We start from the raw sequence: 25555 nt of genomic DNA, 5'->3' as shown, positions 1-25555 counted from the left end.
TTTAAGAAAAAAATATATATTTTTTTCACCATAAAGAGTGCAAGTTGCAGTAAATAACACTTAATAATCAGTAAAAAATGAACTGGTGTAGTTTGTCATTCAATTGACTTCAATCTCAGCAGAGTTGTATTCTGTGTTTGATGCATGTAAATAATTTGCCCCTGAAAAAGTCCACAATCATGGCATATACAAATGTCAACCAACTTATTAGTTTTAACAGAATAGTTGCAAGCTAAAACATATTGATCCTCACATCCGTATGCATTTCATCAACAAGTGTTAATATTATTGCCTGGTACAACACATTAGCATTAATTCGATACTATTTCTTTAACATATTAAAGTCTAAAAAGAAACTGAATTACAAAGTTTTATAAATGAAGGGGAAACTTGTACAATTCATTTTGCCTAGGGGAGGAATATAAACCCTTACACCGTGTCTACACCGGATGTGGCGCGATTGCGACTCTACAAGAGAACGAATTAGAACCCATTATAATTTAAAATTTTGTCCACACCGGAGGTGGTGCAGTGCGACAATCCCATTAGAACAAGCCATTTGTTGAGTCCATTGTAAACACGGTGTTAACCTAATAGTTCATCCAAAAATGAAAATTCTGTCATCATTTCACACCTGCATGACTTTCTTCTGCAGAACAACATATTTAGAAAAATGTTGGTAACTGAAAAACGGCAGTGCCTATTGGTTTTGTTTCTATACAATAGAAGTGAATGGGTTCCGTCATTGTTCTGTTACCAATATCTTCAGAAAATCTTTTGTGTTTGTAAATAACTACAGATTTTTAGATTTTTGGACAGCCGTCACTTTAAACAGTACATTTTACATACAGGCCCGGTTTCAAAGACAAGGCTAAGGGCTGAATGTTTGTGAATGTTTGACCTGTCTTAATTAATTATAACTTGCCCAGAAATGTCTTAAAATATATCTGTGCCATTGTTTTGTTTCGAGATGCACACAGTACTGTGCATATAAAAGTGACATAAATATCTACATTCAAAGAAGGCATAGTCCTCGCTTAAGCTAAACTGTGTCTGTGAAACCGGGCCACAAGGTTTTAAAATACATTTTTACATTCATCAGAATCGGCACAGTTAGCACAGCAAAAAAAAATATATTCACTTGTTTATGCTTAAAATTCACATGCTTTTTCTTTTTATAGAAAAAACATTCTAAATTTTGAAGTCTGTAATTAGTAAAATGAGTAAAATAGTAAATAAAGCTCTATCAGAATGATCTGATAATCATAGTTTTCATAGCAAATTTCAGTTCAGTCTTTAGGTCTACTGTCATTCTGAGGTGAAGTGTGACTCATTATTTATCTGCTTAAAGCAGGTTAATCAGGCTGCGCTTCTACTAGTTTCCATACGTGACTCTTCAATAGTATCTGCCCAATACATTCCTTACATTCATCTGTAATGATATGATCACAGCTGAGTTTCACAGCATTAAAAACAGTTAAGCATGCTAAATCAAAAATTAAAAGGAATAGTTCAGAATACATATTCGATTTAACTTATGTAGTTTAACGATGTAGTTTACATGCTAGAACGGAATTATTGTTCCATTAAACATCTTTATAGTTTAGTTTAAATTTTAATCTAAACATTTCAAGTGTGATTCCCTTAGTAGCGGTTAGCGTCATCGTAAGAGCTGACATCTACTTCAAAAAAGTCCTCCAGTTTCCATTGCAGTGTTTCAAAGGTGGGTCTTTCCGCTGGGACCTCCTTCCAGCATTCGGTCATGATCTCATACAAATAATTTGGGCAGTTAACGGGGCATGGCATCCTGTAGCCAGTGGACAATTTTTTTATCACCTGATTGTTTGTCATAGCTGTTGATAAAAAAGTAAAAATCAATGTTAGTGTGCGAAAGTAGCTATAGTCTTTTCAAATTGTTCTCATGGTGATATTTTTCTAAATATCTAACAATCTAAAGCTATTATTGGACAAATCTTCCTGAAATTAAATTAAAGGGATAGATTACCTAAAGTATTTAAATTCTGTCATCATTTACCCTTGTTATTTTTAAACCAGTATGACTTTCCAACTTTTGCACAACACAAGAACATATTGAAGAGTGTTGGTGACCAAACAACAGCAGTACCTATTCACTTCTATTGTATGGGCACAAAACCAATGAAAGGTCAAATGGTACTGTCGTTGTTCGGTTACAAACATTCTTCAAAATATCTCTTGTTATGTTCTGCAGAAGATAGAAAGTCATACAAGTCAAACTTACCCTTTAACATTACATGACATGTTTCATGACATATGCAGGTTGATTCACAGACTTATTTTACATCCTGATAAAAGCATATATGCTATGTTAGTACATTTTAATTATACTATAGTTAGTGTTTCAATCCTCAATTAGAAATAAAAAGTATCATTCCTAAAACATCAATGACATACCTGGGTAAGGCATTTGTCCAAAAGTGAAAATTTCATACAGCAAAATACCAAAAGACCAGACATCAGATTTAATGGTAAATTTGCTATCCTGAATGGCCTCAGGTGCAGTCCATTTCACTGGAAACTTGGTTCCAGCTTTGGCCTCATAAATGTTTTCATCACTGTTCTCACTTTCCATCTAAAAAAGCATATGCATTCAAGAATTATTTTTTTGTATTTATTTACACAACATCTTTGCAAACAGAAAATATGAAGCTGTGTCACGCCAGGGGGTTCTGCGATAGAAGGATCACAATCTACTGTGGAATTGTTTTGGTAGCCACCTCTAGAATATGTTTTGTTTGCTTAAAGGAGCCAGTCTTTTACTTTTTTGAGGCTTTGATTATGTTTAACAATGGATGTTCATGTTTCTAATAAAAAAAACGCTTTATATTTTACATATTTCAAGTCTATTGTTCACCGCTGTCCCTCTTCTCATTAAAGAACTGGATTTCTTCCGGTCGTTATAAAGTCCCTCCTTCTGAAATGCTCTGATTGGTAAAGCTGACCCAGTCTGTCGTGATTGGTACCTCACATAGAGTGTGTGTGAAAATGTCCCACCCATACCATATCTGCCTCTCAGTGCCATTTATTCATTAACTTTGGCTTGGAGCAATAAACAGTAACAATGCCGTCAACTTCATCAGTTAAAACATGCAAATCGATCAAAGTGTAATGGAGGTCTGCTAGTGCATCTGCAAATGTCAATCTTTGTAAGAGATCACACATTTCTTTCCTACTATGGCGAGGGAAATGACACCGGACAGAATGGCGTCAGACCGGTTATATTAATTAAAACTATTAACAGAAGCGTTAGTTTTGCCTTTTTATATTGGACCAGAGTTGGATAATAAAACAAGCAGATTGACAAGGAGACATTTGCAAGAATGTCTTCAAAGGATGTTTCATAGAAGTGTTTAAGAGGTAACCGCACACACACACAATATCAGTGTATTACACGGAACAGCTTTCACAGGCGATGTTAGAACTCATGAAGCTGTTATTTGACCATGCGTTATCTTAGAATGTGTGTAGCTGAATTCTTATAACCAGCTATAGGACTGTGATGAAAGTTAAAGTAGTTTAGCGCGTAGCTCAGTCAAATGTTTACGATCTCTGATAACCAAACACCACTCCAGCGGCTCTTCCTCTTCTCTATGGAAGACCTTTTGCGTATTCCTTATGGGCGGAGGTTATTAAAATCACTCGGAATAGTGACATCATGTACCCGGGAAGAAGAGGGCTGTAGTCCGATCCAGCCATTCTTTAAAAGGAGTCCTTGAAAAGTGAATTCTGTTAAAGACAATATCTCGCTTGGCATTGAACTTTGAGCTTTATCATTTTGCAGGTTTTATTAATTCTCAAACAGCAACATTTCACACTTACTAAAGGTTGAAAAATGGGATCGCAGGGAACCTGCTCTTTAAAGCATTTAAATCTTGATGGAGGAAGAATTATATAAAGAAGGAAATTAGCAAGAACATGTGCTTAACTGGGACAAACTGAATGTCAATGCCAAACTATATATAGACAAATTAAAGGTTTCTGGCCAGGGCTTAAAAAAACAAAAAAGTCACTCATTTGAATGTTTCTGTTCTTGTGTTCCTTCTAAAACATGAGCAAAGGACAAAACCAAGATGGACATATGACAGACTTTTTCTGTGGCAGATACACTTTGGTAGGGTTTGTTTGAATTTCGTTTCGTCATACAGGACAGAATTCCTTAAAACACTGCATGCGTATCAATCAAACAGGGGGGGGGGGGGATTCCGAACAACACCACCATAGTACAATGCATCATTTGAGAAACTACCTACCTAGTCACTACCGATTGGTACAGTCACAACTTAACAATAACACAAAGTAACGTTTTGGTTACAAATCCAATAATTTTTTTGGGTTGTCAGATTACGTCGCAGTTACATAACAATCAAATATTACGGTTAGTTGGGATGTTTATCATGACATTTGCGGTTACACATGACTTCCCAATGATTTGTTTTCTATGAGCATGCATTTAGTTGCGTTCACGTAATACCTTAATTATGAGAATCTGCCTTGCAAAGAGCTTTCTCATGCTCCCAGAACTCATCAAGCTGTGAACTCAGAAGTTTCTGAGACCTCCTGCTTGTTGGTTGAGGTGTCAATTAAGAAATTAAACAAATTAAATCAAGTTTTAAACTAAAATCAAGCAAAGCATTCACAGGTAGCTAGAGATCTTACCAGGTCATACATGTTTGACCTAAGAACACCAATTTTCACATCTTTACACTGGTTACCAGTTAAATTCAGTTTTGACTACAAAATACTGCTACGCATGTATAAAGTCTTAAACAGTTTAGCTCCTACAGATTTAACAGAGCTTTTAAAAGGCTACGATCAATCACCTCCTTAAGATCGAAAAACTCTGGACTTTTAGTAGTGCCTAGGATAGCACAATTCCAAAAGTGGATTGTATGTTTTATAGACAAATGATAGGTGTACATATTCTCATGCACAAAAAGTATTTAAGAACAACATCCCGACAGGTATACATGTAAAATCAGTTTAAATGCCATCTAGCAATGAATGTCTTTCGTTAATTTGAACACAGGCATAGGTGCGGGAACGTATTATGAGTAGGGGATGCTGTATCTTTTTTTTGCCAGGGCTTAAGCGGGGTTTGAATTTTAGTGCGGAGTTGCGCATTCTTTATATCATCCCCGTAAATCTAGCTTTAATACAGCGGGAAATTTATGCATCGTTTGTATTTGCAATATCCTGATCAAGTAATGAAATAAACCCACTGACGCAATCAAAATTAAATCAAAACGCGAAACAGTCTGTCTTATTCTAGAATTTAATTCCACAGTCAGTGCTGCACCGGCCCCCTCTGACCATGTCTAAAATACGTTTTCATTTGAACCTTTCGGTCAGCCCTGTTGAGCACCTCCGTATTTCTCACGGTCCTTGTGCCTGTCTCACGCTGACCACGTCACACACCGGAATTTACAGGGAGTTTATTTACTAAACATTCAAAGGCCACGTGTTTTTAAAGCAATACAGAATAAAAAAATAGTACAAAATGGAGCCGACCCTGAACTTCAGCTCTCTCATGCAGAAATTACGTCCGCCGGTGCGCAATACCCGTGATGTGAATTCTAGATGCGACGCGGTGCAATTAAGATACAGTATAAAAAACAAATGCATAAATAAATGTTATATGTATGCCTATAGTCAAAGCACAATCTGCTGTACGAAACTACAAGCTGTGTGGTGGGAACTTAACATCAACCTGTAATAAACCATGGGCAAACCATTCACCTGATTAAACGCAACTGCACACTTCACCATAGCCTAGAAAACAGATTCTTTACTCTTTATTTATATTTACTTGACTTATGGTCTCCTTGCATAGTTGTGCCACATGCTATTCAGTTTAAAGGTGTATTGATAGCCAAAACCTTAATACATTTTGAAGTTTTAAAATTTGCCACACAAATTAAAGAGTAGTGGTGCTGCTGGATTATTAATGATTATCTTAAACCCATAATTTACCTTATTACTAAATGTATTTTATTTTTATTTTATTAAGCCTAGTTGTTCAAGCACTGTTGAGCTTGTGCAGAGGCTGCAGCTTTTGCCAGAGGGGAACTGGAATCCCTTGGTTGGGCCTGGGTTCTACTGAGGTTTTTTTCTCCATTTGGGTTCCTCGCCACCGCTTTATTTATTTTAAAGGAGTGATGTATTAAAATCACAATTTTAATGAGATTTTGTTTTATAAGAGGGAATCGTATTCATGCGAACATCATGTAAGTGTTAGAACTGAAAACGCCCTTGTTTCTGAGATCTGTTATTGACACCAGGCCCAGCGAACGCCAGGTTCTGGATTGCACCTATCTATGATAACAATGATAGGTTGAACACCGCCTCCATAGAAAGCCCCGACCACTGGTTCGTGCATGACAATTCTGAATTGGCATGGAACCAGGTAGAGCGAGCAAGGAACAAACAAACATGCTGTTAAAGATAGCTAAATATTGTGCTATCCTGGTTGTGGAAGAGTACAGTCACTGCATAACCTTCCTTCGGATTCTGATATTAGGAACGTTTTTTTTTAAAGACGTTCAAGCTCATGTGGGAAAAACATGGAGCATTTGTTTGTTTCATTTCTCCGAGGATTCCTTCGTCAACAAGGCAGAGATCGACACTGGATTTGTGGAGAGTTTAAAATTAAAAAGCAGTGCTGTGCCGTCAATATTTGATCCGATAGGAATGGCGAAGCAATCTTCTGTGAGTAAAACAGTTTTTTTACTATGCGTCACTGTGCTTTGTTAGAGATCGCTTGATGTGCCCTGAGCACTATTCACACGAGAATAGTATTACCTGGGGACCTCTAGTCATTTGTAATACTTGCAGAGGTTGTCTGTGATCTTAAGCCTGTTTGAATCGCCATCTCTGTGATTTGCCGGGCTCATATATATAATTTTTCAAGGTTTTATCCACCATTTGCGAATAATGTTGGCTGTTTTGAAGCGTTTTGGTATTATTTCGGGTGCTGGGTGATATCACAAAGTTACTGTGAGCCTCCCGTTTGTTTATTTACCATGGAAACTCTGGTAACAGTTGAGACCTGCGGTCGCGGTGATCTTTTGTCCGAAAAGATGGTCTCAAATGCAGACAGGTACGGTCATTTATCATTAAGCGCAATACAAGTGTAGGCTTTACAAACTACATGCAAAGCCTTGCCATCACATCCGGGAAATAAGTCGGTAAATTTGAGTAAAATCATGCCCTGCGATTGCGTCACATGAAATACTGATGTTTGGAGGTCATTTATAAATCACAGGAGGTCTCCAGATAATACTGATGCCATGAGAAAACTGTTTCACACAAATTCACAGAAGGCTCCAACTACACAAACTGCTATCCAAACAAAGCGGTGGGCGTTTACTTATAAAGTCTTCAATGTGGCATGCCCATTAAAACCGAGTGTTTGCAGAGCTGGCCTCAAAACCCGTGTAGAAAATATCCTATTACTTATTGATTTTTATGTTTTTGAATATAAAAATCACACAAACATCATAAGTACACCTCATACAACAGTATAAAACAATAAACAAGCACAGATCATGAGACCTTTAAAGTTTTACTATATAGTCTGTTTAATATTTGACCTGTGTTTCTCTCTCCCTTATCTTAGATCTGTGCTTTAAATGGTTTGCTTATAGTCAATATTTTTTATGTACAGCAGTCACAATGAAAATTGTAAAAAGCGCTATATAAATAATGTTGACTTGACTTGGTGCCACCCATGCATGAACACCCTAACTTTGCAAGATTTAAATGTAAGCCTTGTGTGTAAACAATAACATTTTCCCATTATTATCTGTTTTCATTCCACATAACGAAGAAAGCTGTTTGCTAGTCGAACCGAGGGGTTAACAGTAAATGTATTCTTAAAAATAAACAAAACAGAAATATTGCTTACCAAAATAACACGTGCCAATCCAAAGTCAGCCACCTTGCACATATTATTATCTCCCACTAGAACATTCCGTGCAGCAAGATCTCTGTGAATGTAGTTCTGCAACTCAAGGTACGCCATGCCAGCAGCCACTTGTGCTCCCATGCTTATCTGATCAGAAAGATGAAGACGGCTGCCTTTGTCTTCTATATAAAAGAAAAGGGAATGTAATGATGTCTATGGGCATGCCGCGCATGGATTTTTGAGTTATAGCTTACTGAAAAAATGGAACTGCACTTTGATATTAATTGAAATGCACAATAAAAAAATAATTGTTAAAAATATATCTGTCTTTGCAAAGTAACTCTTAATATCCCTGTGATATGGCATGGGGTTGAGAAAATGAGGAGATTTTTTCCTAATGTCTCTACTGTTTTTACTGTATTTACTGAAAAGCGTTGTAACAAGGCACAATTGTTAAAAGTGCTATCGAAAATAAGGTTTTTATAGTAAAATAATGTATGCCATATATTTGTTTGTTTTACTCTGGAGATATTCTAGGAGGCTTCCATTGCTCATGAGCTCTGTAATGATGTAGATGGGCTCCTCCATAGTGCAGACGGCGTACAGCTGGATCAGTCTAGGGTGGCGGAGTTTCTTCATAATCTGAGCTTCTAGCAGGAAGTCCTTTGGATCCATTGTTCCTATCACACAGACATAGTATGACCACAAAAAGTCAAAGGCCGCTTGGAAGACTATTTTAATTTTGCATCTATAATCACAGAATATATATTATGAGCAAAATAATAATTAAAAAGTTAAAAACGGTCAAAATGTGTGTATGTCTTTGTTTATTGTTCAAACCCGTCAAGTTTGTGGAAAGAAACGAACCAGCAGCTCTTGTTTGTGAAAGAATGTGTTTTGTGCGGTTTTGGAGGCTCTTCACACACTATAGGAGCAAAACTATGAAATCTTGTATGTTTGATATATTTGGAGTGTGCTTTGGGTCAAAATAATATTGAAATCCTTCTTAATCTTACAAAAGCATTTAGGGCTGGGACAAAATTGACAGGTATATGGAGTTCAAAATCAATCAGATCAAATATTTCATCCATACGGATTAAAGCCCTACTTCCAGGTGAAGAAAAGCACCGTACCGTTTTTGAGTGTTTTGATAGCAACAGCTGTTGTGTCATTCCATATTCCTTCAAAAACTTCCCCAAACTGCCCTGCTCCCAACTTCCTCAATAATTTCACAGAGGTACGTGGGATCTCCCATTGATCCACTGTGTTGTATGAAAGACCATGGGTCTCTGGAACCACTGTCTAATAGGCACACACACACACACACACACACACAAAAAAATTAAACATCTCTGGAGACAATGTCACTTACATTTGAAACAAAACACTTCAAACACCTGATAATTATTCTTAACCTTCTTCTCCCCTCTATGATTTACCATCCCCACCTTATTCATACAGGCTCTGATTACCACAATGTTCATGAAAACATCACTTGCCCCCTCAGCGGTCAGCAACTATAGACCAATCTCACTCATATAATTTTTTCAAAGGCTCTAGAAAGGGTGGTGTTTATCCAAGTATCTGCTTATTTCTCACAGAACAACCTACTGGATAGCCAAAAATTTGATTTTAAGAAAGAATGTTTCATGCAGACTCCCCTCTTGTTTCTCATTGAAAACCTATGGCAGGAAAAAAAAGTGATTATCCAAATCCTGGTCCCCGAGGACCCCCAACACTGCACATTTTTGATTTCCTTCCTATCGAAAACATTCTTCTGAGTTCTTGATGGCTTTACTCATGAGCTGATAAGTTTAAACAGTTACGTTTGTTTTAGGGATGCACAATGAGTTAAAGCATATCTAATTTTTGTAAAGTAGACTTGGTAGATCATTTTCAGGTGAAAAATAGAAAGTTCAGTCTAAGAAAATTTTATATTAACATTTGGGTTAACAACATTAACATACAGTTTTCATACACTGTAAAAATGATTTCGCACGGTAAAATAATGAAGAATATTAGAAGTTGGGATGCAAAACACCGTCAACATTTTGTTTAAATGAGCATTTTTCAGGCTCCTACATTTACTTTCAGGAATACCAGAAATTTCAGACCAGACAGTGAGTGGTATTTAGTTGGTTTTGAAGCAAAATTATTTGAGTAATGTATACTACGTGTGGAGAGCATTCACTCAACATCATAGTCTCACTTTTGACAGTCGTAGAGGGTTTTGCATCTGACCTCTTCAATTCATATGTATATAATATAAACAGACATACATTTACATTTAAGCGCTATTATCCAAAGCCACTTACATTGCATTGTATTATACATTTATTTTTGTTTCTGACTATGTGCAATCCCTTGGGATCAAACCCATGACATATTCTAACCACTGAGCCACAGGAAAGCTCAGGTTTACATATATAGGTTAGATAAATACTGGATGGGGAAAGGGAACTGCATGCTTCTCAAATGAAAGAAAGCCCCAACCTTTAACACAAAGAATTAATAACATTCATAAATATTACATACTTTTCTGCAGGGTTCTCCTAGACGCACGCAAAGGCCATCATCACACGTGGAGTAGTGATCCACTAATTCTCTCAGAGTTGAAAAAGTTCGAGTCTTTGATACAAAGTAGCCACCAGCATCCAACTTTTTGATCTTATAATGCTTCACCTTTCCACTGTCCAACACTGCAATACAGAGAGCATATCCATTCAGTACAATCAGTCATGATTAATAATAACTTTATATGACTTATCATATAATTACTTCTAGTGAATACCACTCCTGTATAACCACAGAAGTCAATGCTAAGCAACATAGTTGAGTAGTTATAGTTATGAGGTGGTCACAAGGTCATCTTGTCGAGTTATATATATATAGATATATTTTTGATGTGGCCACGAATTGAATGCGTAAACAACTTGAACAACCACAGCAACTCAGAAATTAATAAGCCTGTAATAATATTAAGTAATATTAAATTCTCACTAAAGTTCATAAACTTAGCTTACATGTGATGGGGTTCACTAAAATTTTATTAATTCGCATTTTCGTGCATCTACGTAGGACTATGCGAGGTCAATTTATCTGTAATTGTGATCTGAGGTAACAGTTGCTGGTCGTCTAAATTACATCACTAATGTTAGTTAACACACTGTTGCCTTGCAAAACGTTACAAATTATTATGCTTATTTCAATAAATATTCAATTAAAACGTAAAAAACTTGAAAATGAAAGTTGCGAATTACACTCAACGTCTTCAGGGTGGTAAGTGCTCGAGACTCTTCAAATAACCCAGTGGCAGAAACAACCCAGCACATTAACCCAGCGGGTTTAACCCAACACCTTAAACTAAAACTACCCCAAAAGTGTTTAACATGTGGAAAAATAACCCAACAAAACAACCCAACGGACTCAACCCAGCGGTATGGGTTAAAAATAACCCAGCCATTTTTAGAGTGTGCAATTGTTCCCAGCGCGATGGCGCTCCCCAATGTGTTGGTTTGGTTTCACACTCAACTTGATTCTGCAGTTCACTAGGGATGGGCGATACCTCCTTTTTTTGATGCGATACCGATACTTTTTCTTGAAATTTTATCGATACAGATACCGATGATGGAGATCATTTTTTTATATATTTTTTTTAAATAAAAATATAATTACAATTAAAGAGAAATTACATACTTGTACTGGCTATTATTAGCAAATTTACTAAAAAAGTAATTTAAACAAATAAATACAATGTTTTAACAACCTTCTTACAAAAATATTGATTAAATAACATAAATCTTAATAAAATAAACAAAAATACCACCAACAAAAAAATTGCATATTTTCACTGCCGTCTTATTTTTAAACAGGCCATTTTTCTTAAGGTTTAACATTTTGTTTGTACTGTAATATACTGTGTTTTGAAGGAAAAAATATTGATTAACTAACAAAAATCTTAATACAATTAATAAAATTACAAACAATATAAACTGTGCATACATTAACTTAACTTTTACGCTTCCTCTAAGCCATCTTGCAATTCTCTCCTCTGTTTAATGCGGAAGTGTGCAATGCATGTGTGTTGTGTATGTGTACGTTACGGAGCTGAATAGCACGTCCATCTGACCACGCTGCCCAGCCGGAGAACGATCCGTGTGTGACGTCAAACTGTCGCGAGAGCTAGTACTTTCATAACATAGTGTCACTGGTCGGCATGCACAGAGCTAACAACATTTAGTTACGCTGAAACTATTAATGTTATTAACCAGATATCGATACTTTTTGAAAATATTGATACCTAAATAGCATCTTTTGAGTATCGATATATCGATACTGCAGCATCGATGTGCACATCCCTACAGTTCACTATTCCTTCCTCATCCTGTGCGCACTAGGGTCCGTGTTGCTTTAATATTCATGCGAACCTCGCCGCAGTTCGAGAGCAATGTTTTGACCCTTCCACCTATTTATGGTTTATGATCACACTGCAAGTGAAACCTCAACCTTGTCTCTCAAAGCAGTATAGTTACACATACTTTTTACTACATTTATTGGAGGTGGCGTTCGGGCCTGGGGCTGATCCTAGTCAGATGCTTATTTCAATAGTCGTGTGTGAAAACGTGTTGTATGCTGTGTATGTGATTGTTTTATTGTTTTCTATTCTATGGTCTTTTGCTTTTGTAAAGTATGCCTCTATACAGTACAGTACAGTACAGGATCAACTTCACGTTGTGTTTAAAGGCAGGGTGTCCGATTTCCCATAGCCATTGTTGATGTTCAAATCACCAAAACAAACACACCCCTACCCCCATCTTTCGCCTTCGTCAGTGCTCGGCTTGGCTAATGTCCGTCCTGTGCACAGTGCACCTAACTGCTGATTGGCTACAAGGTTGTTTTGGTCCTCGGCCCGACTCAGTTGTCTTAAACGCAATTCGGAAATTGGTTACCCCGCCTTTATTTGTGCTATATAAATTAATTATAAACAAAAACAAAACATACTTAAACAGGTTAGCATTGTGAATAAAAACAATTATGTGAAATAAGAAACTGAAGGCAGAAATTTGTTTTTTATACATTTATCTATGTCAGTTTAGGATGCATTTCAAGTATGCAAGATATTTTTCCATTAGCATGTGTTCCGATCAGATTCAACTGCAACTGACCAATCAGATCAGATTTCTATCTCTTTTCTACTCTTTCTATCAAAACAATATATACTAGTTTTGTATACTGTGGTGGACAATATGAGACCACTTTTATTGCACTTATGCTTTTTGCTGTGCTTATTGTGTTCAAATTGCTTCCATTGTTCACCTCATTTGTAAAATGCTTTGGATGAAAGCATCTGCTAAATGCAAATGTTCCCTTATAATCCGATCCACAACCTTTTTGCTGCTAACATTAAATAGGATAATATACCTGAGAGTGAGAGTTCCCCTGCCTGGCTTTCACAGTTTCTAATGAGAAACGCTCCATTCTGATTGTGATCATCCGTCAACAGCTTCTCTGCATCCAAGCGCTTTGTTTCTGGGAAATACCATCTGCAGAACAAGAACAACATGTGGATTAGCTTTATTTCTCAACAGAATGTGCAGAAGACATCAGGTGAAGTCACTTACACCAGGATGCTTCTCAAACGAATGTTACTAAAATGCTGGATTGATAATGGGTCATGTTTACAGTTTTAAAAAACACATGACGCGTCTGTCCCGTGTATTCACTTATATAAACAATGTGAACGTTGTAAAGAAATGTCGCCTTTGTGCATTCACTCATACACAGCAAATTCAGCAGAGTTAAAATTATGGCGTTGATGGAAAGTTTAGGAGTTTAGAGTTAATTTAACACTAATTAAAGTTAACCCAACACTGTAATTAGTTGAATCAAATGAAGAGTTGGTGTCTTAACAGAGTGTGAAACTTAAATAAAAAAATAAGTCCTACAGTGCTCCGTGACTGGCAGTTGTAAACTCTTAAGAGCGTTAAATAAATTGGATTAACAGGCAGAAAGCCACGTTCACACGTTGATGATATGTTTAAATCGGAGATCATCTCTGTCTGTAAAAGATGAGTCAATAATATTTTTGCAATATGACTTGCCAGTCATGTTATGGTTGAATTCAGCTTTAAGGTAAACGTTTATTCGATCGCTATGAGGGGTTGTTTTAAATTGCAGTCAGTATCAACTTTACCGTTAACGTATTAGCATTGTCAGTTTCTTTAAGGTCAGGTGACTTTAGACCGATTAATTTAAGTGGTAATATAAACTTATTACACATTTGTAAATAACTGTTATGTTTATAATTTGTGGGATTTTTCTACTGTTTTATGATCATGGTGATGATAAAAAAAATTTAATAACAGAATCCCCGCACACAGGTGCTTAGCAAGAGGCATTGATTTAGTGCTGTTCATTACGAATATATTTTTCTCTATAATACGTAACAGTTAAGTTGACGATGATCAAGAATGTTTTTTGATCAATAACATTCAGTCGCTATGATGGGTTGTTTTTGCAGTCAGTATCGTCTTGTTAGCGTATTAATGTTCCGTTGACTCCAAGTTAATTATTTGCAGCATAAACAATAACTCGACGAATTTACCTTATAAAGATTCGCAATATACTTTAATACTTATAGTCTGTGAGATTACGGTAGCGTTTTGTGATTCTGCTATTGATCAAGTTTGTTTAATATCAACTCCTGCTTTGTGAAAGCATTTTTTAACTTGCTGTCGTCAACTCTTAGAGCGTTAAATAAGGAACCCCTCCCCCACCTCGCTCGCATTCAACCGCGCTGAGACACTAACTTTAATCATCAGCCCGAATCATCTCTTTCTCAGTTAAAAGTAACGTTAATGGTTTATTAATTATGTTTTTTGATCAATAAAATTCGGTCGCTATGAGGGGTTGTTTTATATTGCAGTCAGTATCGTCTTTTATCGTTAATGTTAGCGTATGAATGTTCCGTTGACTCCAGATGTAAGTTAATTAATGGGAGCATAAACAATAACTCTACGAATTTACTTCATAAAGATTCGCAATGTAATAATTATACTCTGTTTTGTGATTGTGCTATTGATCAAGTTTGTTTAATATCAACTCCTGCTTTGTGAATGCATTTTTAAATTGCTGTCGTCAACTCTCCATTTTGTAATTTTTTTACTGAAAAAAATGTTACATATTTCTACATTCTGGCTGAAATTAGCACAATTAAAAAAAAAATTCTTCAAGTTAAGTGTTATTGTCTTTGTTTACCATATTTACACTTCATGAAACGCCACAGGAGTTAACAAATTACACTGGGGTGAGCTTATTTGTAACAACCTACATCAATTATTTTACACTGGCTAGAGTTGGCTGCAGTTAGTCTTTTAACTCTATGGGGAGTAAGTTTTTAACTATTTAAGAGTGTCAATGTGCCAACACTTTCAAAAGTGTTAAAATAACTCTATTGGGAGTGGACCCCATGGGACACTTTCAAAGTGTTAAAATTAACTCCTTTAGAGTTATTTTGTGTTTCCATATTTTGCTGTGTAGATAGATCGTTTTTATAGATATGATGCTTTTGTCCTGTGTCTTGTCACTTATAAAAAAAAATGTACTTTGTAAATACATAACACCTTTGTGCATTCACTCATAGAGAGCATATTTGAATTTTATAGATGTGATGTGTGTATTATGTTAACTTTCACTTCTAAGACCAATGTGCCGGATTAACAGATGTAACGCTTGTGTGCATTCACTCCGAACAGCGCGCCCTGTTTTTCAAATGGGTCATATGGGGCCAATACGTGTTTTACTGTTTCTTTGGTGTGTTATAAATTACCCATTAAAAGTTGCAAAAATAAAAGTGTCGGAAAACAAAAGATACATTCTATCTAAAAGCAAATGCTCACCAGGAACTGCCTGAAACCACACCATCACAAATCTAAATCAATGTGTGTTATGATTTGACTAAGACTTGACAGATTTACACACAAGTAAGGTGGCCGTACCTGTCAGTACAATTGCTTTGGAATCTGATGTTCCAAATTCAATTCAATTGTTAAATTTCTATCACACGCTAGTAGGATTTGACCAATCACTACGCACTGGTTAACAGGCCAATCATAGCACACCTCAGTTTTAAAGGGATGAGCTTTTTAGCGGAATTGGTTTTAAAAAAAAACACTTTCTCTCAACAGGTAGTGGTCTAGCTTTAGTTGAAACCAGTAACTTTGTATTGAGATCTAATTTATTATGGCTCCTGTATGACATATCGCTTGTTGCTCCCTCACTCTTTGTAAGTTGCTTTGGATAAAAGCGTCTGCTAAATGACTAAATGTAAATGTACTGTAGGAGCTCTTCCAGTCTCATGTACCACCTAAACGCAAAACATCCCTTAGCTAATGAGGAAGTAAACACAAGTTCATGTTATTGAACATAATTTAATTTTCATCACCAATTATCATAGTAGAACAGCTTTCTCAAGCAGTTTGTGATGCATTTTGGAAACAGGAGATGAGCCCCTGGTCTAATGCGCCACCTGGCTTGAGAAACCCGTTCTCAAAGACTTACTTTTAGTCATTATTTGGGTAGCACACATATTCTAAATGCCTTCGGCAGAATTCAAATGATCCATTTTAATCTAGATTAATCTAGATTAATCTTGGAATTAATCTAGATTAATCTTGGAATTAATCTAGAATAAAAAAAAAAATCTATGCCCACCACTAATATAAAAACACTCTAAAAAGTGCCATGTTCTTTTTGACCCATGGGAAAATATTGGACAAAAGACCCTACTGTGTTAAAATAAACCAATACTAGAATGCTGAAATAAAAATTACATGCGACTCATAGAATTTGGATCCGATAAAATTAAACTTTTATAATGACACAAATAATGATATTAATGCACGCATTAGCCTTATGTTTTTATTGGTTCAAACAAAAGCAGGATAGTGAACATTAGTGGTTGAGCACATTTTCCAATTTTTGTTATGTTTACTGTACTTGTTATTTTTACACTTCTTATGTTTTTATTTTACTGTATTCCAAAAGCCTAACCATGGATTGAGGCTGCAAATTAGCCATTGGCTAGACGTCTGTATGAAGAGCATCTGTAATGTTATCCTGCAATGTTCCTGTTGAATAAACACTTAAATAAACAAAAGTTAACTGAGGCTTTTTTAACTGAGGTGTTTTCAAATGCCAGCGACGGCGTCTTTTTGTGCAGCTCAGAAGATCTTTTGAGGTTGATAAAAGTTCAACGTTTATGAAAAAAAACGTCCTATGTCAAGCTCCTTTTTCACAGCTAACCATTGACTGAGAGCTGTCGTTTCCATGACATCACGGGAGGAGCGTGATGGGTCGAGAAGGCTCAAGCTTGAAAAATAAAATGGTGACCGAAACGCCCGTTGGAGGATAGTTTTGAATAAAATAAGTTTAATCTTCACCTTCAACAACTTCTGGTTGCATTGCTATAGAGATATTCCTACATGAAACACTGTAACGTGTTCAAATGTTAATGAACTCATAGTAACGGGTGTGTCGAGTAAAACATATGCTTTCAAGGGCTGGGAATCGATTCCAAAAATAAGCAATTCCTTGATTCCAAGGCATTGAGAATCGAGAGTGATTCTAAAACGGTAGAGACTTCAGAAAAACTAATGGATGAAATCTAGAGCTGCGGAATGACATAATCTGCATGCATAAAAGCAAAAGCTTTGTTTGCACAGCACACACATATAACTACATTTATCCACACATTGAATAAATAATATACAGCAAGTACGTTTGTCTTTTCAGACGGACTGTAAACAGTCAGTCTCTTACTCTCTTTCGATGAGCTCAGTATGTGCGTGAAAAGAGTTGCATGTAAAGCACTTACTCAACATATTTACTTGGACATCTGTTAAAGCTGGATAGAGCTTTTTCAACACCTGTCTGCAGTAATTGCATTTGACATTAAATTAGAAGATTAAAGAGCAATAGCAAAAAAACATGCGAGGCTATTAATCAGTAAAGAAAACATTATGTTGAGAGACAGACTGGGGTTTTATCTTGAGAACCTATCATCTCCGAGAGGAATTTGAAAACGCCAATGAGCTTGGTGAATGGCACACGGCGGTCATTCATTCACCCTTTGGGCTGAGGAACCTGAGAGGTACCTCCCGGTTGCTGCAGTGGGTCGGCAAAGCGCTGTGGCATGAAGACACAATGTCTCGTTCCCTCCATCAGGGAACGGAGGTTACAATCGTAAACGAGACATTCCCCTTTAGTCGGACTCTCGACGTTGTGTTGAGAGACAGACTGGGGACCCCTCTTTGCACACCACGGCACTGAGCCGTATCACGACCTCAAGCGGACCGACACTGACTAGACTAGCGAGTCACAATCTTCCAGTTGGATCAGTAGTGGTCATACCAAGAAGACTGTACTGACGGTCATCACGGACGGAGGCGTTCGCCTCAAGAAGTGAGCCACCGTCTGGAGCCATAATACTGGAGAAACACTGCTCTCCTCTTGAAGAGTAAGTTACGGAGACCACATCCTACCACTAGGGGAGGTACATGTGGAGACACTAACATGGTCTCACCAGTGGGGAGAACAACATGTGAAAAGATGCGTCAACCCGAGTAGGGGGGACAGAGCCCAGGTGGGACAACCAACTGAGCGGAGATCACAGATTAACCAACATGGGAATCAGGAGTGAGGAATTCAACATATGGGATGACCCTGCAGGGGAGTCACTACGTATGGGGCAATAGTCCTAGTATAGGAGTCCACCTGAGCAGGGTGACTCTACCAATAGTGAGCTCGGTTTCAACAGACCGCTCCGCCCAGTCTGTTTACCAAAAAACTAGATGCCAGTCCTATACGCCAGTAGCGTTTAAAACATGGGGTGACACTGGTTTCACTCGGAGGTTGTAAAACCTTGCGAAAGTACTGGGTGTAGCCCAACCTGCAGCATTATAAATGTCTGCCAGAGGGGCACCCTGAGCCATTGCACACGAGGAGGCCATACCCCGAGTGGAGTGGGCTGTCACTGCCAGCGGGCACAGTCGATACTGGGCTGGTTTGCCAAAGCAAAGACATCCACAATTCAGTGCGCCAATCTCTTTTTGGAGACGGCTCTCCCCTGGTGCTGTCCCCCAAAACAAACAAAGAGCTGCTCAGAGCTTCTAAGGCTCTGCGTGCGGTCCAGATAAAGGCGCAGTGCATGTATTGTACACAACACGTTGGAGATTGGGTCTTCCACCCCAGAGGGGAGCACCTGCAGGTTCACCACCTGGTCCCAGAAGTGAGTGGTGGGAACCTTGGGTATGTAACCGGGCCAGTGTCTCAGGATAACTTTAGAGTTATCGTCTGAATTCTATGCACCCATGGGACACGAAGAATACCTGGAGGTCCCTTGCCCTCTTGATAGAGGCGAGCGCACTCGAGAGCGCGGTCTTCATCATCAGATGAGGAGACTGGTGTCTCTGAGGGGCTCGAAAGGGGCTGTACCAAGGCCCTGTAGGTCCACATTCAGTCCAAAAAGTGTATGGAGAGCGGTGACCAGGTTATGCATACCAAGAGACTTACCCTCCACGAGATCGTGATGAGCGGCAATAGAGGCTACATACACGTGGATGGGGACCCTGTGAGTAAACTAGAGTGAACAGGTACAAACACTTACTTTACAACAGTGTTTTCACAATACTGCAATTTTCAACTACTATTCAGTACCCTAAAAATATTGATATTCAATACCATTTTCGATACCACAGAGAAAAAACTCCAATAACAATAAGGCCCTAAGTGTTTACTTTTATTTAACGTTAAATTGAACAAGACTAGACAATGAGGTATATATTAACATTATTTACTAATTGTTAATCTAATATAAATTTAAGTAATACATTTACAATTAAAGCCAAAGTTGTATTTTTAAGTATTAATGGACCAGATTTTGCATAAATATTTAAGAGATTAATAAAGAGATTAAAGATTTTAATAAATACTTGAACAAATGCATTGCTCATTTATTGCTGATTAATGCCTACATTTGTAATTAAAAATATATATTTGCCTTTATTCAAATAAAATCATTGATCAGCATACACAAAAACAGAAACGCAAGAACGGTTGCAGAGACTCGCATTGGCCATCTTTCTCTTCACAACGTTGAACAGGAGCGAATGAGACGAGTGGATGAAACCATTCATCAGCGCGCACACATGGAGCGTTATTGTAAACACGGAAGTACAAACGTGTATCGCACGCGAGATTGTTGCGGAGACTTTACCCGCACCAGCATCATTTCAAACATTAATTTAATCGGACTGAATGAGACGAGTGGATGAAATCATTGACGAGTCACATAATGACAGAAATACGTGCATTAAACATGAGAACTGTTGCCGAGACTCAGTACTGGCCAACGTTATAACATAAACGACATTTAACCAGGGCGAATGAAACGAGTGGATAAAAGTATTGATCAGAGCACATACATAGAGGGCTATGCTAAACATGAGAAACGTAAACGAGCGTGCACCAAGCGCCAGATGCATCACTGAGACTTTATACTGGCCATCTTTTCTAACATTAACACATTTTAACTGCCGCAAACGAGTCAAGTCTGTGAGGGGAGGCGGGGCTCTGTTGTCACTGCGTTAACGTGAACTGTGTGTCACCGCATTGTCGGAAAAAGAGAGAGAGCGACGGAACGCCCATCTGGTATCGATGGACATGCGTATTGGAACCGTTTCAGATTATTCAGTATCGATACGTATCGAAATATCTATATTTTTGACACCACTACTTTACAAGTTCCCAAATTAAAATCGACATATTCTTCTGCACAGGCTATGTGTGGATGTACAAGGAAGTACAGTATATACCAGCTGATATATTTGTCTTGTCAATCTGAAAGTCACTAATCACCTAAAGTGTAACAATATTTTCCCAACAACAAAATGGTGGCCAGTGAAAACGGTGATTGGCTAGTTACTTTGGAAAGTTATTGTCAAGCCCTAAATAATTAATTGTTCTGGTATTCAATACTTTTTCGAAACCTACGATTGCGGAGGTGTATAAAATGTTTTTTTGACAAGTTGACCATGTTAAGCATTAGAATAGCCACTTTAATTCTATTCGTTCCGCGGTCAAGACGCTACCCACAGTACTCTGCGCCAGCGCGTCACGTGTACTCATCTCACATATGCGGTATAGAGAGAAGACTCTGGGAGAAAGGGAAGCACAATACACAATCTCTGTCTCCATGTGCTTTACAAGCGTCATATTTTCCTTCACATACTTCGCAAACTTGAAACGTGACTGTAGGCAAGTCACCCCGCAACTCATTAAAAAACCGCAGCACAAACGTTTCTAAATGCGAATGTTAATTTATCTTGAAAGGTGAGCTGATGCATAACGTGATATGCCACTTAAAGTAAACCAAAAGAAACCAGCGCTGTTCGAATCAGAGTCGTTCTGTATACCAAAAGATTGAATGACATGATAAAAAAGTATGTGATTTGCATGATTGAAGAAATGTAATACAGGTTATGTAATACGTATTTTTTTTATATTTTTCTCATTCATTACATAGTACCAAGCAAAGACAGCGTAGCTTCAAAGAGACAGGAGCCAATAGCGCTTGAGAGTGAGCTCTGTGAGAGCGTTTCATTGGTTGAATTTACTGAATAAAAAACGCCCTTCACTGAATGAACGAGTCAATTTAGTCAAAATGAGACTGAATGAACTGCTACATTTCGTTCATGGTTTAATATTCTCCGTTACAACAATTCATATCCATAAGTTACTCAACTTTTGTGAAAAATAAAGGTAATGACCTGGTCTTATTTAATTCCAAGGTAAAGTTAATTATGTCGATAAAGTTAAATCTTTGTATGGAACATTTTTAGATTTTAATAGACTAAGTATAATGTAGATTAAGATAGACTAAAGCTATGATAAATTAGGATGACTAAAACTAAATTGCATTTTAGTCAAAAGACTAAAACTAAAACTAAATCTTAATTAAAACTAAAATTTGCTCTAAAAATTGATACTGATCTTAATTCTAATTTCAGTTAGGCCTTAAAATGTTAAAATTATTTATTAAGTTGTATTCGCAACAAAATAAGTTACTGAAATAGTAAGTATTTTGAAAATAAATGTTATTTGAATATTTTGTTCAAAATATCGAGATGTGTATCGTATCCTGAACCCAGCATCGAGATATGTACCGAATCATGAGCTGAGTTTATCGTTACACCTCTACTACAAAACATTGTTGAATTTAACAAAGCATTGTTTACAGTGTAACTAATCTCTTATAACATTTTAGATCAAATAAATATAATAATGGGAATTAGTGATATACATTCTAATATCCCAATTAATGACATTAATCATAGAGATTAATATGATTAATCTTGTTAAATCTATTTTTTTACTTTAAGGTATTTTACAGTTAGCAAAATGTCAGTAGCACTTTTTTCTTTTTCAATAAGCAGAAAATGTTCTGCTTATTGATGCTGTAAACGGTCACGTCTTGTAAAGTATGAACCATGTTGACACATTTAAAACTCACACATACTGTAAGCACGTCACATAGTTGTTGGTGATGGTGACAAAACCAGAAATACTGGAAGTATTGCCAATGCACCGCCCAAGCAAAGTCCATTTGTCAGTAAGAATTCAGATAGCCCTGGAGTATGAAATGACATCAGTGACAATGATTAGGCAACTATCTGTTCCAATAACTAAAATTGCACTATAGGAAATTTGTTTGCAAGTTTGTTTTATTGATTTATGTGAGCCTACCCATAGTGCACAAGGCCTTAAGATTATTAACAGACCAAACACTTCCTTGTCGAAGTAAACATTAACCAGCTTTCCTGTAAAGAACAAGATCCACAACAGAGATTGGCTGGAAAGTGTTTTTAAACATTTTCCAATCAGTAGGCCCTAACTGTAAATCAAGGCTGTAACTATGAATTACTTCTCGTTGCTGCAAAAAATATGGAGTTGTTTAATATTAATAGAAAAAAGAGCTTAAAAAGCTGTATAAACTTCTGAGATGGCCAACCTGTGATTTTTGCTATGGGTGATTGAAAAACAGGGGTTGTTGAATCAACCTAATCACTAACTCACACAGGGAAGTATTTCTCCGCTATAAACCAATAAAGAAAAAACAAATTTCTTTTCATTATTCAGTATCATGGTCTATATAATATTGAAATTAAAAATGATATTTGTCATTCAGTCATTGAAATCAATGCGCTTTACTGGAATTGATACAACTCTGTAACACAGCCTTACCACAAATTCTGACAGAATACTTACATTACTTTTCAAGTCGAATACAGTGTTTAATGACAATAATACTATCTATTTCGTTTTTGACTTAGCTTTAGTCACAACACAGTTTGGGGTATTTTATAAGTTTAGACGACTGGAAAGAAACGTTAACATCTACATAACAAGTTAAAAGATTCTGCCACTCACGGTTCAGCGTCGATACTTTCCACAGGCGCAACGTAATTAGAAGGGATGTAGCCCTGTTTGTTCGCCGAAATCCCGGTGATTCCTATTGCGTACCACCAGTCATCTTTTTTAATCAGTGGCTTAAGTTTATCACCTTTGTGAAAACTCAAATCTTCCCCCGTGCGAGCCGCGTAGTCGTACAGAGCAATGTAAACTGAGCTGGGTTTCGGCGAAAGGACCCTTGGTGGGGGCTCTGTATGAACATTTGTAATCACAACAATGTCCCGTTTTTTCGTGGTAGGTGAGGTGTTAGTCCCGGTGTCTCTAAAACAAGAGAAAGTGTGCTGACAGCATAACATAATCCTCTCTCCGATATCCACCATAGTTAATCCCCGCTGAAAGATGCTGATTTAGTCAAATAAATCAATACCACGCCTTACTGATGATTTAGTGATGTTAATCTTGCTAACTTCTGGAAGTTAAAAAAGCTGATGTTTTATCCATTGTGTAGGTTTCCGAAAATGTTGGAGGGGTGAAATGAAGAGCTCAAAATAAAAGCAAACGATAGCAAGCGTCAGATTTATTGTTTCCAGTCAAGTATCTACTCGCGTTTCCTGGTCACGTTATTTATCTTCAACACCTGTCAAGGCACCTATCTACAAGTATGGCAAGCCAGGCAGATCAGATTTACAGCATTATTGTGTAACGCGTTATAAACGGAGTCATTTTGCAGAAATGTCCACCTTTAGAGTAAGTCTTAAAATGTTTACTTTTGCGATGTTTAAAATGATGCTATAGCATTAGTTTCCTGCATTAGTTAATGCATTATCTTACATGAATAAGAAATACTTTTACAGCATTTATTAATCTTAGTGTGTATGTTAATTTCTGCAGTTGATGATTTCTGTACAAATTAAACACATTAATACATGCTGTAGAAGTACAGTAGCATCTGTGAACAAATAAACATGTGTATTGTAGATCATATAGTGATTTCAATAAAAAAATATAAAGCTTTTCAAAGATAATGGTCCACCATGCTGTCATCCATAATCTTTGGGTTCATCATGCGGTTACATTTTCTCAGAATTTCTCAGGTGGTGCCTATGAAGGGATGTTCATAGAATATTTATATTCTATAATATTATAAAACTGTTTATAATATTTTCATGGTTTAACTTCTAATCTGAGGGGATAAATTAAAAGATACAAGATAAGATATGTACAAAAGAGACACAAAAACCTACCATAAATATAACATTTTTTCACAACTTCTAAAAAGTGAGATCCTTTCACGCACTGTACTTTTTGGCTGTACTTATACTTATGTACCAACAGTTGGCATGTTCATATATAACACACTCTACAAATTAATGAATGTACAAAGTAATTCCAGTCTGTGCAGCTGTATTACTCAAGTCTCCATACTTTTGTCAGACAGCTCCTCCACTACTTTTGTCAGACAGCTTTACTCAATTTAGTGGATACATTTCTTCACAAAATTGCTGTCCAGTAAAAATCATATACATGTATCTTTAAATGTGATCAAATTAAACAGGGCTGTTTTTTGATCTCCATAGACCCCACAAATGTTTGAACAAAATGCAACCAACAGAACATTGATGACATTATTAATTAACATTAATATAAAATTTAATTAAAATAAAATAAATTCTTCAAGATTTAATTATAATAACATATATGGGTCATTCCGTGTCAAATCAGCCAAATTTGAACATTTCTCTGGCTCAAATTGTGACACTTATTTCTGTGTGAGACAGAATGCCATGTAGCCTAATGTTGTGGTTGCCTAGAAAATCGCAGTTGTGTAGCTCAGTGTCCATGCAACCTAGTACGGGCAGTGGTTCCGCTGAGCTACACGGATGGCGAATTTGGTGGAAAAAAGACGGTGGTAGGTTTAAAAGCACGAGCCTCCTTGGGATAGCGCGAGCTTGGCAATTAGTGCGAGTAGATGGTGCAAATGAGATAACGTGAAAAGGCAATTGGGAACTCAATTGATAAGATATTTGAATTGTGTGATGTGTTTTTTAAGGTGACGGGGAAGTCGCTACAGGTGATCTGGCAGTCGGAGGTGACGGGTGAGAGGAGTGAGAAAAGATCTATATCCACACCTGCTAGGATCTGGGT

The 25555-nt window shown here is 37.0% G+C and overlaps 1 protein-coding gene across 1 annotated transcript; it reads right to left on the bottom strand.

Moving 5' to 3' along the window:
• Window positions 1–24008, bottom strand: frk (fyn-related Src family tyrosine kinase). The gene is made up of 8 exons (XM_056764271.1): window positions 23429–24008; window positions 13364–13485; window positions 10478–10641; window positions 9076–9244; window positions 8464–8622; window positions 7943–8124; window positions 2434–2611; window positions 1–1853 (listed from the first exon to the last, which is right to left on the bottom strand). The coding sequence occupies exons 1-8, from the start codon at window positions 23788–23790 to the stop codon at window positions 1645–1647; spliced, it is 1545 nt and encodes a 514-aa protein (XP_056620249.1). The 5' UTR covers window positions 23791–24008; the 3' UTR covers window positions 1–1644.
• Between the last annotated feature and the right edge of the window lie 1547 nt (window positions 24009–25555).

This window comes from Triplophysa dalaica, chromosome 13 (assembly GCF_015846415.1).
Source record: "Triplophysa dalaica isolate WHDGS20190420 chromosome 13, ASM1584641v1, whole genome shotgun sequence".
NCBI lineage: Eukaryota > Metazoa > Chordata > Actinopteri > Cypriniformes > Nemacheilidae > Triplophysa > Triplophysa dalaica.
Note: the sequence above shows the minus strand (reverse complement) of the source record. Positions and strands in the feature narration are given on the sequence as shown.

What these genes read in the sequence shown, in the direction of transcription:
- frk (XM_056764271.1), bottom strand. Translation starts at nt 23,790, where the DNA reads ATGGTGGATATCGGAGAGAGGATTATGTTATGCTGTCAGCACACTTTC. An exon ending in CCTCCTAGAATATCTCCAGA is followed by an intron (nt 8,125 to 8,463) that starts GTAAAACAAACA and finishes TCTTTTATATAG; the next exon opens with AAGACAAAGGCAGCCGTCTT. An exon ending in GATTGGCACGTGTTATTTTG is followed by an intron (nt 2,612 to 7,942) that starts GTAAGCAATATT and finishes ATGCTTTTTTAG; the next exon opens with ATGGAAAGTGAGAACAGTGA.